The following is a 19,244-nucleotide window of genomic DNA, read 5'->3' on the forward strand; positions in this document are numbered from 1 at the left end:
CTCTTTTATGTGGAACGGTAGTATTTATTTTATGCATGGCTGTGTGTCGATATCTTAGTTTTTATTCTTGTAAGTATTATGAATAATGAATCATATTATTCGTTATTTCCTTTATCGAAGCATTATTGTTTGTCCCATCAATATGGCTGTTCTTAAAATTTCTTTGATATGTCATTAAATAAAAAAAAAAAAAACATTTTTGAGCTTTCTGTGTAAATCATATTAAACAGTTATAAAATGATTAAGTGAAAGAGGTTCAAAATGTACAAAGAAATATTTATTGCCCTCTTGTTCACTTTTTTTTCTCACTATTATATTGTTCATTTATTACGTCCTTATTACTTTTGACCATTATTATAAAGCGCACATATATTTTTATCAGATATTGTCAGTAACAAATCTACAAAAGTCTGTAATTGCATACAGCTTTATAATATTTTCCATTCAGATGAACAGATACATTGGCCTGGTTTTCTTAATTGTAATGGCAACTGGTAAGTTTGATTGCGATATATTAGAACAAATGCAATGTTAATACAATAAGTTTTACTTTGAGTAAAATAAAATAAGGTTACAAACAAGGACAATGACATTTGTTTAGCTTGAAATGTTCCATTAACTGTTAAAGATGCATGTTTGATTATTCTTCATTTTTATCTAAACGTTATATCCACTGTGTATTTTACACAAATTCAATGAATAGTTGTGAGTACTATCCTACATCGATTTCTTTGAAACTAAAAAATAAACACAACATAAATCAAATAAATGACAACTTTGAAGCCTAATTGACATGCAGGATTTTGAACACTGATCATAAATGTGAATGAAGAGTCAAAACACATTGTTTGTCTATTTTGATATTGCATGATTGAATGTATTCATATATCTTTGAAATATAAATTACAGTCTATGGAAATTATAAACGAGTGTGCTACTTTTCAAACTGGGCCCAGTATCGGGATGGGATTTGGAAGTACATGGCTAGTGATGTTGATCCGTATCTTTGTACTCACGTAATATATGCTTTCGCCAAGGTTGTGGGAAACAATATCGAACCGTATGAATGGAATGATATCAATGAATGGGGTAAGTTATTCAAAACATCTTAAGGGGGCTAGTGGGTCTAAATCATTTTTTTTTATTTAATCGCCAAGGTTGTGGGAAACAATATCGAACCGTATGAAAAGAATATTATTTTAAGTTACAATATAAAATTAAGAATGGGAATTGGGAATATGTTAAAGAGACAACCAGACAAACAAGAAGATAACAGCCGTAGGACACTAATAGGTCTTCAACGCAGCGAGACTATCCCGTACCCGGAGGTAGTCCTCAGCTGGCCCCTTTAAAAAAAAATTGTCCACTAGTTCGGTGAAAATGTATATTTTGTCTCCTATATTTGCGCTACTGGTTCTTTTTCAAACTACATTTTTAATTGATTTTTTGTCATCAATAACGAAGAAGCAAGAAATCTATATTTTACCAAAGAAATTCATTTTTTTTCAACATTTTATTTGATCACTTTCTTATTCGTTCAATAATTGTATTTGGGTGGTAATGTTAAAACAGTTTCTTTGTTTCAATAGGTAAAGGACAGTATGATATGATTCGTGATGTACGAAGTAACAATCCCTCCTTAAAGGTCCTGCTGGCTATCGGAGGTTGGAATCATGGAAGTGACAATTTTACACTTATGGTAGCCACTCAATCTAATATAGAGGAGTTTGCTACAAATTCAGTGACATTCCTCAGGGCTAATGGTTTCGATGGTTTAGATCTTGATTGGGAATATCCTGCAAACAGAGGGAGTCCTCCAGAAGATAAACAGAGGTTTACTGATTTAGTACAGGTAATATTATTCAGTTTAGATAATTTGCAAAGAACATGCAAAGCAAACGTGCATTTATGAATTTATGAATAACATAATAAGTTGTGAAAAAAAGTAATTTAAATCATCAAGTACTATTTATGAACCATGATTCAGCAATTATATTAAGGAAGTCCTTGTTTTATATGTAATCTACATAAAGCAAAACAAAAATCACTGGACATAATCTTATTGTAATGTCAAGTGATAAAGAAACTTCAGAATGGATCAGAACATATACCAGTGGTACTTTGGGGGGGTTTATGATATATGTTCATGGTAAAACATTTCAAATGTGAAAAACTCCGAAAATGTACTGTGCCAATACGTATTGCAAAAAATTGTCTAATGTCGTGTTAAAATTGTAAATGAATTGTATGATTAGGCCAATAATGATTTTTTCTATATTTCAATACTTCAGACATTACGTACAAGATATGACAATGAAATGTTGATTTCCGGTCGATCACGTCTTCTGTTGACAGCCGCTGTTGCAGCCGGTCAATCTACAATAGAAAGTGCTTATGAAATTAACAAAATAGCACAGTAAGACTGTTAGTCCTTATACCAAATTATATTCCTAAAAACCTTGTAAAAATGCCTTCTTTCTCTGAAAGCCGTGTAAAAAACACTTAATATGTATGTTTTGTTTTCATTTTTCTTGTTCGTAATAGTAAGCAATATTATGTTCAACAGATATAGGAAGATGTGGTGTGAGTGCCAAGGAAACAACTCTCCATCCAAATAACAATTTATAAAAGTGAACCATTATAGGTCAATGTGCGGTCTTCAACACGGAGCCTTGTCTCACACCGAACAACAAGCTATAAAGGGCCCCAAAATTTCTAGTTTAAAACCATTCAAACGGGAAAACCAACGTTTTACTCTATATAAAAAAACGAGAAACGAGAAACACGTATAAATTACATAAAAAAACGACAACTACTGTACATCAGATTCCTGACAGCATACAGCATACCATGTGATTAAATCAGTGTATTAAGAAACAACACAAACATACTACATATCTACCAACACAGTATCTCAGTCATTTGATTTTCCCCTGCAATACAATGTTTATTCTAATGCGGTTTTCGTCTTTATTAATTTTTTTAGGGTATTTTTTCCGTTTACCAAATATTATAGTTAATCCGAATACATCGTTTATTTTGTTTCTGTCATCAGTCATGAATCTTATGATTAAGTAATGTTAAGGATCATAAAATGTGAAACTGTCAATTCAAAAAAAATACAAATGTAAAAATATAATTTTTCAATATTCTATCACTTTCAGACATTTGGATTTCATCAATCTCATGTCATATGATTTGTTCAGTGATTACAACAGCGTTACACAACATAACAGTCCCTTATACAAATCGTTATCTCCGAACGAGGCCTTTAACGTTGTAAGTATACAGGTCCGTTATACAGATATATGTCACCTATCAACGCCTTTTATGTAGTATATAAATCTATAGTTCCTTGCAGAGCCTTATAAGGGGCGACAGATCCGAAATGAACTTTCAAACTCATATAATAAACATAGACTATCAACATCATGGCTAAAAACGTAAAAGACAAACAGATAAACAATAGTACACAAAACACAACATAGAAAAAAGACCAAGCAACACGATCCCCAACACAAACTGGTGGTAATCTTTGTTACTCCGAAAGAGTAAGCAGATCCACATATAGGGCACCCGTCATGTAGTACGTATAAATGTCCGTAATACAAGGCCCCTTTTAACGCCATTAATGCAGTAAGTATAAAGATCCGTTATATGGAAATGTAGAACAACGTTCTTAGCTCCAAGAACGTTAATAAAAAGGATAAAATTTCTGATTTAGTACATGCATTTACCGAAAAAATTAAACCTTTGTCTATATCTAGCCAAACCTTTCACTTATAAGACAGATGCTTAGAAAGTTCCATAATTTCGACAATGGTAGTTGTGTAACCCATGCAGATATAACAGGCCAGCAGTGAACTATGCAAATGATCACAATGGACATATACAACAAAACTATCCAACACAAATATATAAAAATAAAAGACATCAACAAAAGAGGGTGTAGCTCTGGGTTAAGACACCAATAGAAAAGAGGTTGTAGCTCATAGAAAACTCACCAACAGGAAAGGGATTGTTTCAAACTTACAAAGTCGACGAGAACTAAGGTTTTTGCATACTGTATAAATAAAATTGAGAATGGAAATGGGGAATGTGCCAAAGAGACAACAACCCGACCATAGAATAAAACAACAGCAGAAGGTCACCAACAGGTCTTAAATGTAGCGAGAAATTTCCGCACCCGGAGGCGTCCTTCAGCTGTATAAAGCATATATCCGTTTAATCAAGTACAAATTATGTAAATTATTAATACAAGGGTAATCAAAATTGAAGCAAAAAAATGCAACACTCCCTTTCTCCCGAAGCACACGACGCCTATAATTGCGTCAGTATATAGATCCTTTATACAATGCTTATACAATAATTTCGCTTAGTAAAGAGGTCTGTTATACAATAACTGGCTTGTGAACAGCAATCTTCTATTCAGGAAGCTATGGCAGTAAATGTGTACAAACTCCGGAACTCGATATGCAGATGCGGCTTGGATCTTTTTTGTTGTAAAACAGTGCTCTCAATATACACTAAATAGACTTAAGGTGGTTCCTAACACTACAGGAAGATAACTCTGTAAAGTCAGCTAAACGTTTTAATTACGTTGTGTAGTTAAAGGGATATTAAGCTTCTCAATGATCAAAATGAGTGTTTGTCAAACTGCTATATAACCAGTGTAATTTTTCTAATAAAACGGTTGGTTCAAAATTTTTAAATTTTTTATATTTTTGTCAAAGGGTCAAAGTAAATACTTTGTCAAAATTTTAAGAAAACTAAACGAGCCAAATTAATTTTAGTTAAAGTGTTAGGTACCACCTTAAGTCAATATTCTTTGTAGAACGTTTCATTATGCATGACAGTAAATTAGACGTCAAAAAGAGGATGCAAGTTAGAGTAATCAATTCAAGATGACATCATTCTGATTCAAAAATTTGAGGTGTGAACTTCAATTTAAGGCCGAATTTCAACATACTCTTTCACCGATGAAGACCTTATCAATTTTTTAATAACTAGAATGCTCAGATAAAATCCTGATTAGTTGTCAGTCAATCTCTCTTTTTTATATAGAGTGGGGTACTTATTTTCGCCACAAGTTTCCATGTTTTCTGCAGTTTATGGTTAGGTCTGTATGTGTTTGAAGTAAACTGATATTTCTATATGAACATAACACCAAAAGTAAAATATTTTAGCTTGAAATAGTATTTCTTTCAAAAGAAATCACCTGAAAAGTTAGATGAAACATGTTAAAGGCTATATGAAATTTCCTGATGTTTTGTCAAAGGGGGTCACATGTTCGCCGTTTTTACACATTTATTTAAAACCAAATAACTGCAGCTTTAAACAATATTTATCAAATCAACTTTATAATAGATGGATAGCAGACATTTCAAAGATGTAAAGAACTAAAATTTAAAGGGCAATCAGTCAAAGAATTACTAATAAATATTTCTTTAAAATCGTATTTTTCATTCAAGAAATTGGCCGAAAATCCTAATCTGTTTGTTGGTCCTTTGCGGTAAGTGCCGAAATGTGTCCAAGTTTACAAAATAATCATATTTGTTATAAAAATTTAATGTACCGCCATATTTCTTTCATTTCAGCCATCATTTGAAGTTTTTACACATCAAAATCATAAAACGGCGAATAAGAGCACCCCACTCTATAGGTTTCGGTGAGACAGAATATAAACAATATTTCTAAAGAAAGGCGTAAATAGTTATCAAAAGTACCAGGATTATAATTTCATACGCCAGACGCAATTAATAGAGCGAGCAACATACAATTAAAAAAAAACAGGTAGTACAGAAGGAAATTGTGTGAATTAATTCTAATTTTCTATTTAAGGACTTTGCTATCAAAATGTGGTTAAATGGAGGAACACCGAAAACCAAACTGATACTTGGGATTGGAACATATGGAAGGTCTTTTGTGTTACAAAATACAGCTCAGACAGGATTTGGTGCTCCTACACTGGGAGCAGGAACACCAGGAAAATTTACAAAAGAAAAAGGATTTCTATCATATTACGAGGTAAAAGATCGACGAAAGATACTAGAAGGACAATCAAAGTCATGAATCATAAATAAACTGACAACGCCATGCCACAGACATACAATAGGACACATGGCACAACATAGAAAACTAAAGCAGTAACTTATGTCTGGTAACAAACAATACCTTTAAATGATATTGAATGTTACATCATATTTTATATGATCTATCAATCAATCTATAACTTTCCAAAAATTAAGAATAAAGTAGTATAATAGAATAAATATAATTTAAGCTGTATCCTTGCCCCCAATTGAAAATACAAATGGGAAGATTGATATACCGTGAGCTAACAAAGTTCACACCCCTGTCTCAAGTCAGACATTTCTGTGGCATATTCATAGGCATTGTATCTAAAGTTGAAGACCTCTAAATGTTCTTCTTTTGCTTTTTTTGCAGTCTCATTAACGACAAAACCCATGCTTAGTTTGTCATTCCACAGTCCTAATGTTGTAGATTATTAACGACAAAACCCATGCTTAGTTTGTCATTCCACAGTCCTAATGTTGTAGATCATTAACGACAAAACCCATGCTTAGTTTGTCATTCCACAGTCCTAATGTTGTAGATCATTAACGACAAAACCCATGCTTAGTTTGTCATTCCACAGTCCTAATGTTGTAGATCATAAACGACAAAACCCATGCTTAGTTTGTCATTCCACAGTCCTAATGTTGTAGATCATAAACGACAAAACCCATGCTTAGTTTGTCATTCCACAGTCCTAATGTTGTAGATTATTAACGACAAAACCCATGCTTAGTTTGTCATTCCACAGTCCTAATGTTGTAGATTATTAAATCTCGTTTTAATCTAAATACTGATATAAAATGACGCATTTATTAAGAACTATAAGACATTAAGGTTTTTATCCAATACGACAAAGGCTAATTTATATGAAATTGGCTTATTCGTTTAGGCCCCTTATTGTCTTATAGTCCTAACAATAATGCGTATTAGCATCCCTTGCTTGTAAATGTTGCAGTTTGAGCATTTCTTTTTAAGGTATAGCACCGGAAAAGCTCGACAATGATAAAGTGTGTATTTCATTGCAAACCACACAAAAGATATAATATACTCACGATAGCAAACTAATTTTATAAGTCCTTTTAGATATGAACCAAATATATAGATTACTTTGGCTGTACTTGACAAAACCTTTCGGAATATTGTTCTTTGCTGCTGTTTAACTTGTACCTTAATTTATTTGTACCAGTCACCTTTTTTTTATATCAGGGCCATTGATTGGCCTTTTCTCGTCTAAATGCGTGTCTGGCGTAATAACAAACTTAGTTTACTTTACTTTTTCATCTGAGCGTCACTGGTTACTCTTGTTTGGACGAAATGCACGTCTGGCGTATTAAATTTTAAACCTGGTACCTTTTGTAAGCTTATATTTGTGTGTTTCTCTGTCCTATATGTTCTCTAATTTATTTGTATTGTAGTCCTGTCATGTAATGTTGTCATTTTAATGTTATATTAAATATTGCCATAAAAGCGGGAGTTTTGGAATGCCACAAATCAGGTTCAACCCACCATTTTTTTCTTAAAATGTCCGAAGTCAGGAAAATGGCAGTTGTTATATTTTAGTTATATTTGATGCATTTACCTTCGTTTTAGTTTGTAACCCGGATTTTTTTTTCTCAGAGGAGTATTAAGTCTTATCCTTGTTCAACTGTACGTCGGTCCCAAAAATAAGTTTCTTTATCTCGACATTATTTTCCCTAAGCAACTGTTATGAAACTTTTTAACATTGCTTATTATCACCAAACACAGATCATTTATGAATGTGGAAAAAATGTCAAGTTTAACATTACTTTGCCTCAACCAAATATTCTACACAAAATGCCTATTCCAAACAATTTAGAAACAGGTACGAATATTGTCATTTAACCATTCTCAAGTTATGTCCTATTATCAATGGACAATTTACTGAATATGCCGTATATTTACAAGAAGATCCATATGTGTACCATGTAAACATGCTTCTTTTAAAGTAGCCCACAGTTGCGTCAATATAAAATTATTTTGTTAAGACTTTAGACAAACTGGTTCTTATAATAAAATATTTCGTTATAAAGATATTTTTGGTCGATGCAACTGCTGATGGAGATTTGTTACCCCGAGGGTATCAACAGCCCAGAAGTCAGCATTTCTGTGTTGACTTGAGTTATCATTTATATGTTTATGATTATAAATTAACTGTTAGCTAAACATTTTAATTCTTTAAATACTAAGGCTTTTCTACCTCAGGAAGATATTACCTTAGATGTATTTGGAAAAATTTTTGGAATTTTTGGACCTCAATGCTCTTCAACTTCGTACTTTTTTGGCCTTTTAACATTTTATTATTCGAGCGTCACTGATGAGTCTTTGTAGACGAAACGCTTGTCTGGCGTAAATAAATAAATTTGAATCCTTGTATCTATGATGAGTTTATGTATGCATAAAGGTTCTAGCCACAAATTGAAAATTTCACAGCAATTCGATCATCAGTCACGTCATGTGTTTTCAAGGAACAACGAATTAAAAGATTTCGATCTGTGTAATCACTCTTTGTGTTTCGACAGATCTGCTCCAATATCAACAATCAGGGATGGACAGAAGGTTGGCTTGATGATCAACAAGTACCATATGCCTACAAAGGTGATCAATGGGTTGGTTACGATAATCCTAGAAGTGTGGCATTAAAGGTAAGATATAACCAGGATTTAAAACATGGAAAAATATTCCTCTATTAATCCCAAAACAATTTGATTGATTGATACATTGCTGAATGCTTAACTTCAAATTACAAATAGCACCTGCATGTCCAAGAAAATAAGTTGATATTGACATACGCAGACATATTTTTTGTTCTAGTCTAAGTCAATTTAACGTCTAGTCTATCAGGTCAGTTATTAACAACACATGTTAACAGTTTTATTGCTGAGCTATTGCAGCGCTACAATAGATTGGAAACATTTTTCACCTCGCCACATCCTAGATGACCTTTCCAAACTCAAGCTTGTTATTAATGACTATCATTTCTGTTTATTGGTTTTTCATAAATTAGGGCGTTTTTTTTTGTTTAGGTTGTAATATTGTAATATTGTGGTATTCGATAGCTGATGCTATGGACATTGTACATTGTTGAAGCCGGTATCTTGCTTAATTCCACGGCATTTTTGCTCTGCTGGAAATCAGAATAACTAAAAAGACACTTTATTCATAATGCACCAGAAACTATTTTTCTGATTCCAAGATTAAAATTATGTGTGCTAATTCATAAATGTTTAATTCTGAATTGATGTACATGGTGGACAGCAACAAAGTTAAACAACAATAACTGTGCAACATGTTCCTAGCTTTGGACATACACATAGAAAAAGAAGCGATTTTTGACTTATTTGATTCATTTCAAGTGTGTTGACCTCGTACATTGGAGTTTAAGCACATCATCAGAGGATGCTGTTTTAATCGATTAAAATGGAATTATTTAATAAGCAAATAAAGGCAACAGTAGTATACCGATGTTCAATACTCATAAATAGATAGAAAAAACCCAAATCCAGGTCACAAACCATAACCGAGGGAAACGCATTAAATATAAGAGAATGGGAACACAACATTAAAATGTAACACACACAGAAATGAACTAAGCATTAGACAAAATTCGACGAGAATAACAAATATAACATAAACCCTAAATGCATGAATTTGGAATAGAAAAGAAAATAAGTATATCTCAAAAAGACAAAATGAGACAAAGTAAAGGTCATCGTGTTTTACTGTCAAGCAGTACACCCCCTACGGTATCTATTGCAAATGCCTCATTAGTGGTCAGAGAGCAAGAAAAAAAACCTTGTGCAATTTCCAAAAAATAGATACTAGTACTTATAGATCCGTCTGAAATACAATGTAAAAATTTTATTTTTGAAGGTTGCTTATTTTTAAACAATAAGCAGTATCGTTTTTACTAAAAATTCTTATTTCATAGATACATTGAAAATCAAACGTGCATTTAACTTCATAACGTTTTTTAAATGATATTGGATTTAAATTGGCCTCTAACGAAAATAAATCCTGAGAACAACATCTACATCAGCCAAAGTCTTTATGATATATAATAACGAAAACATATTTAAAATTCTGATTTGATTATTATAGACAAAGTATGTCATGGACAACAATTTAGGCGGAGGTATGATATGGGCAGTAGATGTTGATGATTTCAATGATGTATGTGGGCTTGGAAAATATCCGATTATAACAACAATGAGGAATGTTTTCAATGGATCTGTGGTTCCTCCTGTCTTTCAATCTACAAGCCCAAGCACAACGCCACCAACTAAAGGTTCAACAACTCACTCATCTATAAAGGTATCAACGACGGAATCTTCAACGACTAAATCTTCAACTAAGATGTCGACGACATATACATCAGCAAAGGCAGAAATGACTGATTTTACGACAAAGATATCGATAACTGATTCAACTAAATCATCAGGTATCAAAGATTGTTTTAGAAAGTACTGCTTTTTAAATTTTATCACAATAAATTGCATTCCTGATCTAGAAAAAGTAATTTGGCCTTATGTCACAATACGCTATTTCTTTGAATTATATAAACCGTGCTGTTAACTATCTTTGCAAAGTATTGGGCCATCATTTATATTATCTAGTTGAAAAATAATTCTTTTAATTTTTTAACATTCTCACATTTGGATTGAGTTTGTGTCATTAGTACTGTATTTGTATTTGATAAAAAAATGTTTTCAATCTGCATTTTTTCTAGGCTTTCAAGAATGTTGTGAAAGCAGTAACAGATCAGTAGATGTTGTTCTTGGTGTGTTACTGACGATAGCGCTGGCAACAGTTATGGTGCTACTCCTTTTCATCTTCAAACTGAAAGGTTATGAGGTCGTTCTGTTGCGTTTTTGTATACAGAAGATAAGACCAGAACAGTATGACAACTTGAAAGGTCCGAGTGTATTGCCGAATGTTGGTTATATTTATGACGAAATTAACATAGAAGGTGAAACTGATCAATTTGGTACGAAGGAGCCAAAGTATTAACCGTCGGTCATAACCCAATATATTCATTACAATGAATTCAGCAAACATGTTCAACATTGTTTTATATCTAGAAATATGTCTATAACATTAGTAGCATTATCATTGATATGGTTATAACTGTAAATTAACTGTTAGATTAAAATTTTCGAATAACTAAGGAATAAATTACATCAGTTGTAACTGCTGAAATCTTACGCAGTTTCATGTCCTAAATGCTCTTTTTCATGTAATTTCTTAGTGCTTTTTTACTTTTTTTATTTGAGCAACATTGATGAGTCTTTTGTTCGCATACTAACTCATCATAGATATTAGGATTGAAACTTTATATTTGCGCCAAACGCGCGTTTTGTCTACAACAGACTCATCAGTGATGATTGAATAAAAATAATGTTTAGAGCATTCCGGATCACTAAACGTTTTGCCAAATACAGCTAAGGTAACCCATTGCCTAGGTATTACAGGTAAGGGGTATGCATTTTTGATCATAGTGTTATCTATTATTTATTTTCATCGCGCGGTCGGTAACGGTCTTGTCAAGCAATAAATGTCCGTCTAGCAGCACCGTCATACTCATGGTTTTACAACATTCAATTCATAATAGCGGAACTCGACCTAACTGTCTAGTTTAAGCTGTTCTTTTTACAAGTTTCGTTTGTTTTGTACTGCAAACCTGTCATGTTTTTCGATAATGTTGAGCCAGCAAAAACTAAAATTTTGTTATGTTAAAGTTGTTGTATTTTTGTCTTTTATTTTTTGATAATGTTTTTGGTGTTGGTGCCTTTTGTGTTTTCTTTGTTATATAGGACCTGTCTCTGTATTTGTGTTTTCTTTGTTATATAGGACCTGTCTCTGTATTTGTGTTTTCTTTGTTATAGAGGACCTGTCTCTGTATTTATACATCCCATCATTGTGTTATTGTGCTTAAGTAACTTTTGTATTCTTTCATATTTGTTAATGTGCTTTGTATATATGCCTTTGTGTGTTTCTTTGTTACTTGTCTATCCCAAATTCATGTATTTGGTTTTGATGTTATATTTGTTATTCTCGTGGGATTTCGTCTGATGCTTGGTCCGTTTCTGTGTGTGTTACATTGTAGTGTTGTGTCGTTGTTCTCCTCTTATGTTTAATACGTTTCCCTCAGTTTTAGTTTGTTACCCCGATTTTGTTTTTTGTCCATGGATTTTATGAGTTTGAACAGCGGTATACTACTGTTGCCTTTATTTACATATTTCTTGGTGTTTATAGTGATTAATATTACAACACAATGTTGACTGCTGAATCCCCCGTTTGTTTTACATGTTTACCATTTATAACTGTTTGTTTTGTTTACACATCGTTGTCAATTAAATGGAATGTTTTGCGACTGGTATATAAGTGAGTGGTTTAGCCACATATAAAACAAAGTTTTGTCCATCAATTTCAACATATGAAAATGCCTGCACCAAGTTAGGAACATGACAGTTGTTATCTATTCGCGTGATGTGTTTTTGACTTTGCCATTTGACTTCGGACTTTCTGTTTTAAATTTTTCTTGGAGTTCGATATTTTTGTTATTTTGTTTTTCACCGACTTTTATTTTGAGAGGTATTTGGTACACATATAATGTAGGGAATCTAATGACATGTAATTGTTTTGATTGCATAATGATTGTCAATAAAGAAAAGTCCAAATCAGTAATGAATTATCATATTTTTTTGCATATTTATTAAAAATATATCCTAGGAACTTGTCACTTTCATTTGATCCTTGTTTAGCTATGATTTGTGTCATTTTAATGCACACTACAATTTCCGTGTTTGCCAATGCATGTCCAGTTTGTATTCCAATTCTACAAGTTTTATTTATGGTTTCTGAATAAAATACATAATATTCTTTAAGTCATGTGCTTCAATTTGCCTTAGAATTCATCGTGCATTATCTCTTTAGTTGATCAAAATCTCGGAAGCATTAAATGATTACACATTGATACATTTATGTTTTGTATCATGCTTTTTGCAGACATAACCTTTTCCATCGTAATCACAAAAAATAAAAGATAATATAAACATAATTTACTACATCTACAATACGACACATAAACAGATGTATTGATTTTATCAAATTATAACATGTTAAATGACTCACATTTATTTCAATTCTTATCTACTTATTTTGATGAAAAAAAACCTCATATATTTCTGATACGTACAAAATACAATCAAAGTTTAATCCTTAAGCATACGTTCGTAACATTATACTTCAGTATAGCAAATAGTTTACTCCTTAGATATGAGAATGTGAAACATCTATACATATACATGAATCCAATTGAAAAGTTATCTATATGTATTTTTTCGAGTGTATCTATTTTCGCTATTTTGTAATTATCTATTAAAGTGGTAATCAAGACATTATATAAATTTCAATTTTGACAAAAAATTTATTTTTGACCCTTTGACAAAAAAAAATTAAAATAGCTTGAACCACACTGTTTATCGGAAAAATGTAATAAGTCACAAAAGTCTGAAATAATCATTTTGATGCGTATGACTTATGCCGATGAATAAATCGTTTTTTTATTGTTTACTTTATATTTGATGTATCATATTGAAGTTTTAGGTGAGTAATAGAACAGTGGTTTAGGTGGTAATTTAATGGGAAATGTGTTGCTTAAAGATTTCAATGGCAGGTGCTGCCATCTGGGTTAGTTTAGACTTTCATATTTTTGGAATTTTGAATGTGTTTGCATCGAGCTTGAATGAAAAGAATTTTTTTTTCGAAATGCCTTCCTGGTTCCTTCAAATTGTTATCTTAAAAATAAAAAAAAGTGACATATATTGTGGTAACCAATACGCCAGAAAAGACAAGATATAGATAAGAATATAAAATAAATCCATGTAAGGAAATAAAACTATACGAAAGATTATTTTAGATTAATATCTTTCATTATGAATCACTAAACATATATTAAGACTTGTCTTGTAAAGCAATTATAAAACAATGTTGACTGCTGTACTCCTATTTTTGAGACATTTTTGCATATTTTGTCAATATGATGGAATTTGATGCGACTGTCATACAAGTGGGAGGTTTAGCTAGTTATAAAACCAGGTTCAAACACCACCATAATCTACATAATAAAATGTCTGTACAAAGTCAGGAATATGTCAGTATATCCATTCGTGTAATGTGTTTGTGCTTTGAATTATGCCTTTGATTTGGGACTTTCTGTTTTGAATTTTCTTCGGAGATCAGTATTTTTGTGATGTTACTGTTTCTCTACAAGATACTAAATGACACAGAAATTAACAACTACAGGTCACCGTATGGCCTTTAACAATGAGGAAAGCCCATACCGCATAGTAAGCTTTACAATGCCTCGAAACTACTCTGCTTTGTTAAATACAATGATTTATCAAGACTTAGGTGATTGTGTGCTTGACTTTCACTAAATATTACTAAAAGGTCATTTAACGACTGTCACTCTTGTAATGAATGTAAACCCAATCTGAAGACTTTGGCGATTACACATTTATGTTTGTACTTCGGCTAGTATTTCCAACAACTAGTTATGATCAGTTATACTGAAAAATCTAACAATTGTTGAATGTTACTGCACCTTTAGTCAAGTTAATTTAGTGAACAACCTGCAACTAATTCTTTGAAAAACAATTATGTTACTATCTATGAAAAACATACTAAAACTATACAAACATATATTTTGCGGAAAGTGGTTTAATTCATGAAAATATCTTGTAGTAAAAGTAAAGTAATATGAGTTGCTTCCCCTTATTTGCCAAAGTTGAAAAAAAAAATTTATTCAAAAAAAGTTCTGTATTTTTTAAAACAGTTCAAGTAATACAATACAATGCATAATTATCTCAATTCAAAAGAATAATATTACAAATGCATCACTTTCCTGTCTCAAAATTTGTATATTTAAATTAAGATATAGACCGAGATTGTGTTCTGTTATTTTACAATTTAAAGATCTAATTCTCCACAATAGTGATGGTACCGACTGTGCAAGGGCTGTTTAGCCAGTCATGGTCGATAAAAACTTGCAATTATTGAAGTGATGATAATTAACCTATAACAGAAGACTATTCTGCGTTAGATTAACCAATATAGTCACAATCTTACTAGGGTTTTTTTAGAACGAATTCAACCTCCCAATTATCAATTTCCCATTTCTCAGTAGTAACGTATCCTCTGTCCCTTTGTATGGTATTTACATATCTCAATTAATACGTTATTCTCGTGCATGTTCACACTATACGGACTTCATATACATGAGTGTGCTCCTAACGCAGAAACTGCTTCAACAAAGTTATGAGGAGGACAGATTAAAAATGACACTACGTAAATTTTACGGACACCATCACGAATTGGTTAATCCATACGATGTATCTTTGTCCAAACTAACTATGGACATTTTTACCACGTGTTAGATTGTGGTTTGTCATTACGTCGTCTGATCTTTTTATTACCGAATGTGACTTATTCCCAAATGTGACTGTTTTTCTGAGTGTGAATTCGTATTGCTTTAAGACGTGGCACGGTACTGATCCATCCCAAACTAATTTGTTGGGTTTTGATGTTATGTTTGTTGTTGTCATCGGATTTTTTCAAATGTTTTAACGTTTGTAGTTGTAAATCGTATTTTTTCTGTCGTATTATTGTGTTGTATTGGGGGATAACTACTCATCCAGTTTATTTTGTAGATTTAATTTTTGATCAACTAAATTTACACTATATATTTGGTTTGCAGTTTGATCAGAAGAAACAACCACAAAGCTAGATAATACAATTAATTATCTAATTACTACTTCAATTAAATATTAATTAGTGTTATCATTTTCACTGTTATTAATATAAGTTAAATGAGTCATACAAATCTAATCTTGAATTTCATCCAAATTCTGTTAATTTTCGGAACACGTTTTAAAAATTTATATGTGACGTCACTTTGGGCGTTGCATTGACTATGGCTAATAGGGCTGTGATTTTGTAATTTATTCGTTTTTTATTTTATAGCTAGTCTCCACTTTAGTTTAATTATTATTACAAATTTTTTTTAACCTGTTACCTTTGGGTGGCTATTATTCGTTTGTTTCTCTGTCCTATATTTTCTCCCATTTATCTGTTTATTTATTGTAACCCTGTCGTGTAATATTGTAATTTTAATGTTATACTAGTAATTAACACTGCCATTAAAGCGGGAGGCTTGTCATGCCACAAAACCAGGTTCAACCTACCATTTTTTACATAAAATGTCTTGTACCAAGTCAGGAAAATGGTCATTGTTACATTCTAGTTCGTTTCTCTGTGTGTTACGTTTCGGTGTTGTGTCTCTGTTGTGTCGTAGTTCTCTTATATTTGATACGTTTCCATCAGTTTTAGTTTGTAGCCCGGATTTCTCTATCTATTTATGCATTTTGAACAGCGGTATACTACTGTTGCCTTTAACTAATTTTTTTTACCACAACTTTTAAAAGAAAACGTTTATTTTTACATTTTTCTTCTTGAACAAACATGTAAAGATTTAGAATCGAACAAATTTTTATCAGAAAAAAAAGAATGATGAGTGTTAAACGATTTTATGTTAAATATTTTTTCACAAATAAAAATTCCAGGCTCCAGAAGCAAATAACTACTCATGTTATTAGCGACGATCTCAGTACTTTCACATCATATACATAAAGCTTTGGCTGTAACACTAAACCCACAAGGGTGCAAGTTCCATGCCAGGAAAGTCGCCTCCCAAAACATCAATATAATATATAATAATTACACTGAACCCACTTTTCACTGATCGGATGTGTACTGATTTTAGTCGGTGCCAATAGTATTTATTCATCAACTGTAATTAGCTTTGAACAAGCTATTTGAACTCAGTGTCATTTTGTTAATTGGTTTAGTATATACTCTGTGCTGACCTTTTTGAGGTGAGCCCTTTCCAACTGTATTTTACAATTTACACTTAAGTTGTGTGCAATTTCACTACTGTTACTGATTGTGGGAGGGCTTGGTGTTCGCATACATGGTTAACCCTACACACTATGAATATGATTATCACAAGTAAGTGACCCTTTAGTACATGTGGTTATTGTTTGCTGTCTGTCATATTTTTTTTTCCATTCGTTGTTTTTACAGTTTTATATTTTAACAATGAGTTAATATAGCCATCCACACCCTTATCATTGTTATCTCTTGTGGACATTTTTGTCATTGCCAATAAAACAACATCAGCTTATGTTTTAAGAGTGGGGAAATTTTACAATAAATCATGGTTTCAAACAAACTACCAAAAGATCACTGATAATGTTTAGTGGACCTTAAAAGCTAGACATTTATATTCTTTAGGCATTAGGTGTATTTAATGTAAATATTTTTTTAGTTTCGTTCAAATGAGTAATATAGTATAATTATGAATAAAGAGATATTTCAGGTTTTTAAAGTCAATTAGAAAGTAATCTAAACAACTAACAAAAATTTCAGAATAGACAAGACTATTTTTGGACATAAGTCACCCACCCTTTTTATAGTTCTAAGCTTAAGGCTAAAGATGATTTCCTTTTATTAAATAATTCAATGAGATATCTTAAAGAAGGAACTTGGTAATGCTTTTCTTTATATAAATATATATGTTATACCATAATATTTCATACAGCAGACAACCCATGTTAGTTTGTCATTATTTGTTTATTGGTTATTTGAGTAATGTTTTAAACCACCACATACAAGTTTACAGGGTACACACAAAAGGCGCTGTTACTATTAACACTTCCTCCAGAAAGTGATCCCATCCATTCATTCAGCAGCTGGCTTATCTCATATTCCATATCCAAAATTGGACAACTATTGTACAATTACTATTTAAATTCAAGCTCTTGGGGTAATATTGTAATCATATTGACAAAGCTTCCATTGAAATTGCCTTTTAAACAATATCTACATTTCATGCTAACTAAGTGAACTGGTGTATGTTCCAAAACATTAAAAAGCTTACATATCTGAAATTAAATCTTGTTCATGTTGTTATGGCGATCAGTTTATCATTTGTAGAATAACTACGATTTTTTTCTAAGCTTTTGTTACAGTTCTGTTGAATTTATTAAAAAAAAAGTACCAAAGACGTTAATCATAAGTTGGCTGAATTTTAACTATTACAGACTATCTCAGACGTAGAAAATCTAACATATGCCGTAACTCTGAAGATTTCTTCTACTTCATCTCTATCTAAGATGATTTATAACGTTAATATGTATAATATATGATGACGTTTGCTAATGGAGGCAACACAATTATTCTTCCGCTAATATACCAAGATAATCATTATGTTTACTTTTGAAACTTGTTCATGTTTCTTTGATGAAAAAAAATATCTATCAATGTTTGTGTTTCTTTCATATTGAATACAGCATCTAAAGTCTTAATCTTAAACATATTCGTTTAGGTACTATTTTTTCGGAAAGATATATAGTCGATACAGTTCAGTGGCAAACGTTGTCATATACGTTGGTGGCTAGTATTGTTGTGTAAACTCTGTTTCGATTTTATACAATAAGCGGGAACAGATTTATTACAGAAACAAAAACAAATTGAAAGTTCACGTCAGGAAATAAAACATTGTTTAGTTAATTTATTATCTTACCCAGTTAATCACACCAACAAAATATATAAAAAAAAAAGAAAAGCCATATAAGGATATATAAACCACTAATAACCTTTAAAATTAACTGTTTCCTTAGAAGTGAGCACAGAACACTTATTTATTTCAAGACATCGTATGTCACTTCAGGACAGTGGTAAGTTTAAGATTGCTTAGAGTAAAACAGTTATTATAAAATAAAAAATATTTAATGGTCAAAAGTCTTTTTTATCATGATTTTTTATCAGACTATCTACGGAATTATCTGATATGTGTTTCTGTCTTTCGTTTTTTCGGGTGTGCTTATGTCTATATGCCTTTTTTTCTTTTTTCTTTTTTTTTCTTTTGGCATATTTAATTCTTTTCATAGTGATTACGATAATGACACAATGGTGATTGCTGTACCCCTATCTTTGGCTTTTATATCTATTATAGATGTGGTATGAGTGCCAATCAGACAAACCGCCATCGAAGTCACAATTTGTAAAATAAAAAACCATTATAG

The 19,244-nt window shown here is 31.7% G+C and overlaps 1 protein-coding gene across 1 annotated transcript; it reads left to right on the top strand.

The window, feature by feature from the left end:
- The first annotated feature begins 484 nt into the window (after window positions 1-484).
- LOC139489382 (chitinase-3-like protein 1) lies at window positions 485-11,106 on the top strand. The gene is made up of 9 exons (XM_071275694.1): window positions 485-494; window positions 910-1,089; window positions 1,590-1,852; window positions 2,292-2,416; window positions 3,165-3,279; window positions 5,842-6,027; window positions 8,619-8,741; window positions 10,198-10,537; window positions 10,826-11,106. The coding sequence occupies exons 1-9, from the start codon at window positions 485-487 to the stop codon at window positions 11,104-11,106; spliced, it is 1,623 nt and encodes a 540-aa protein (XP_071131795.1).
- Window positions 11,107-19,244: the final 8,138 nt, after the last annotated feature.

The sequence above is a fragment of the Mytilus edulis genome, chromosome 9 (genome assembly GCF_963676685.1).
Source record: "Mytilus edulis chromosome 9, xbMytEdul2.2, whole genome shotgun sequence".
NCBI classification, from domain to species: Eukaryota; Metazoa; Mollusca; class Bivalvia; order Mytilida; family Mytilidae; genus Mytilus; species Mytilus edulis.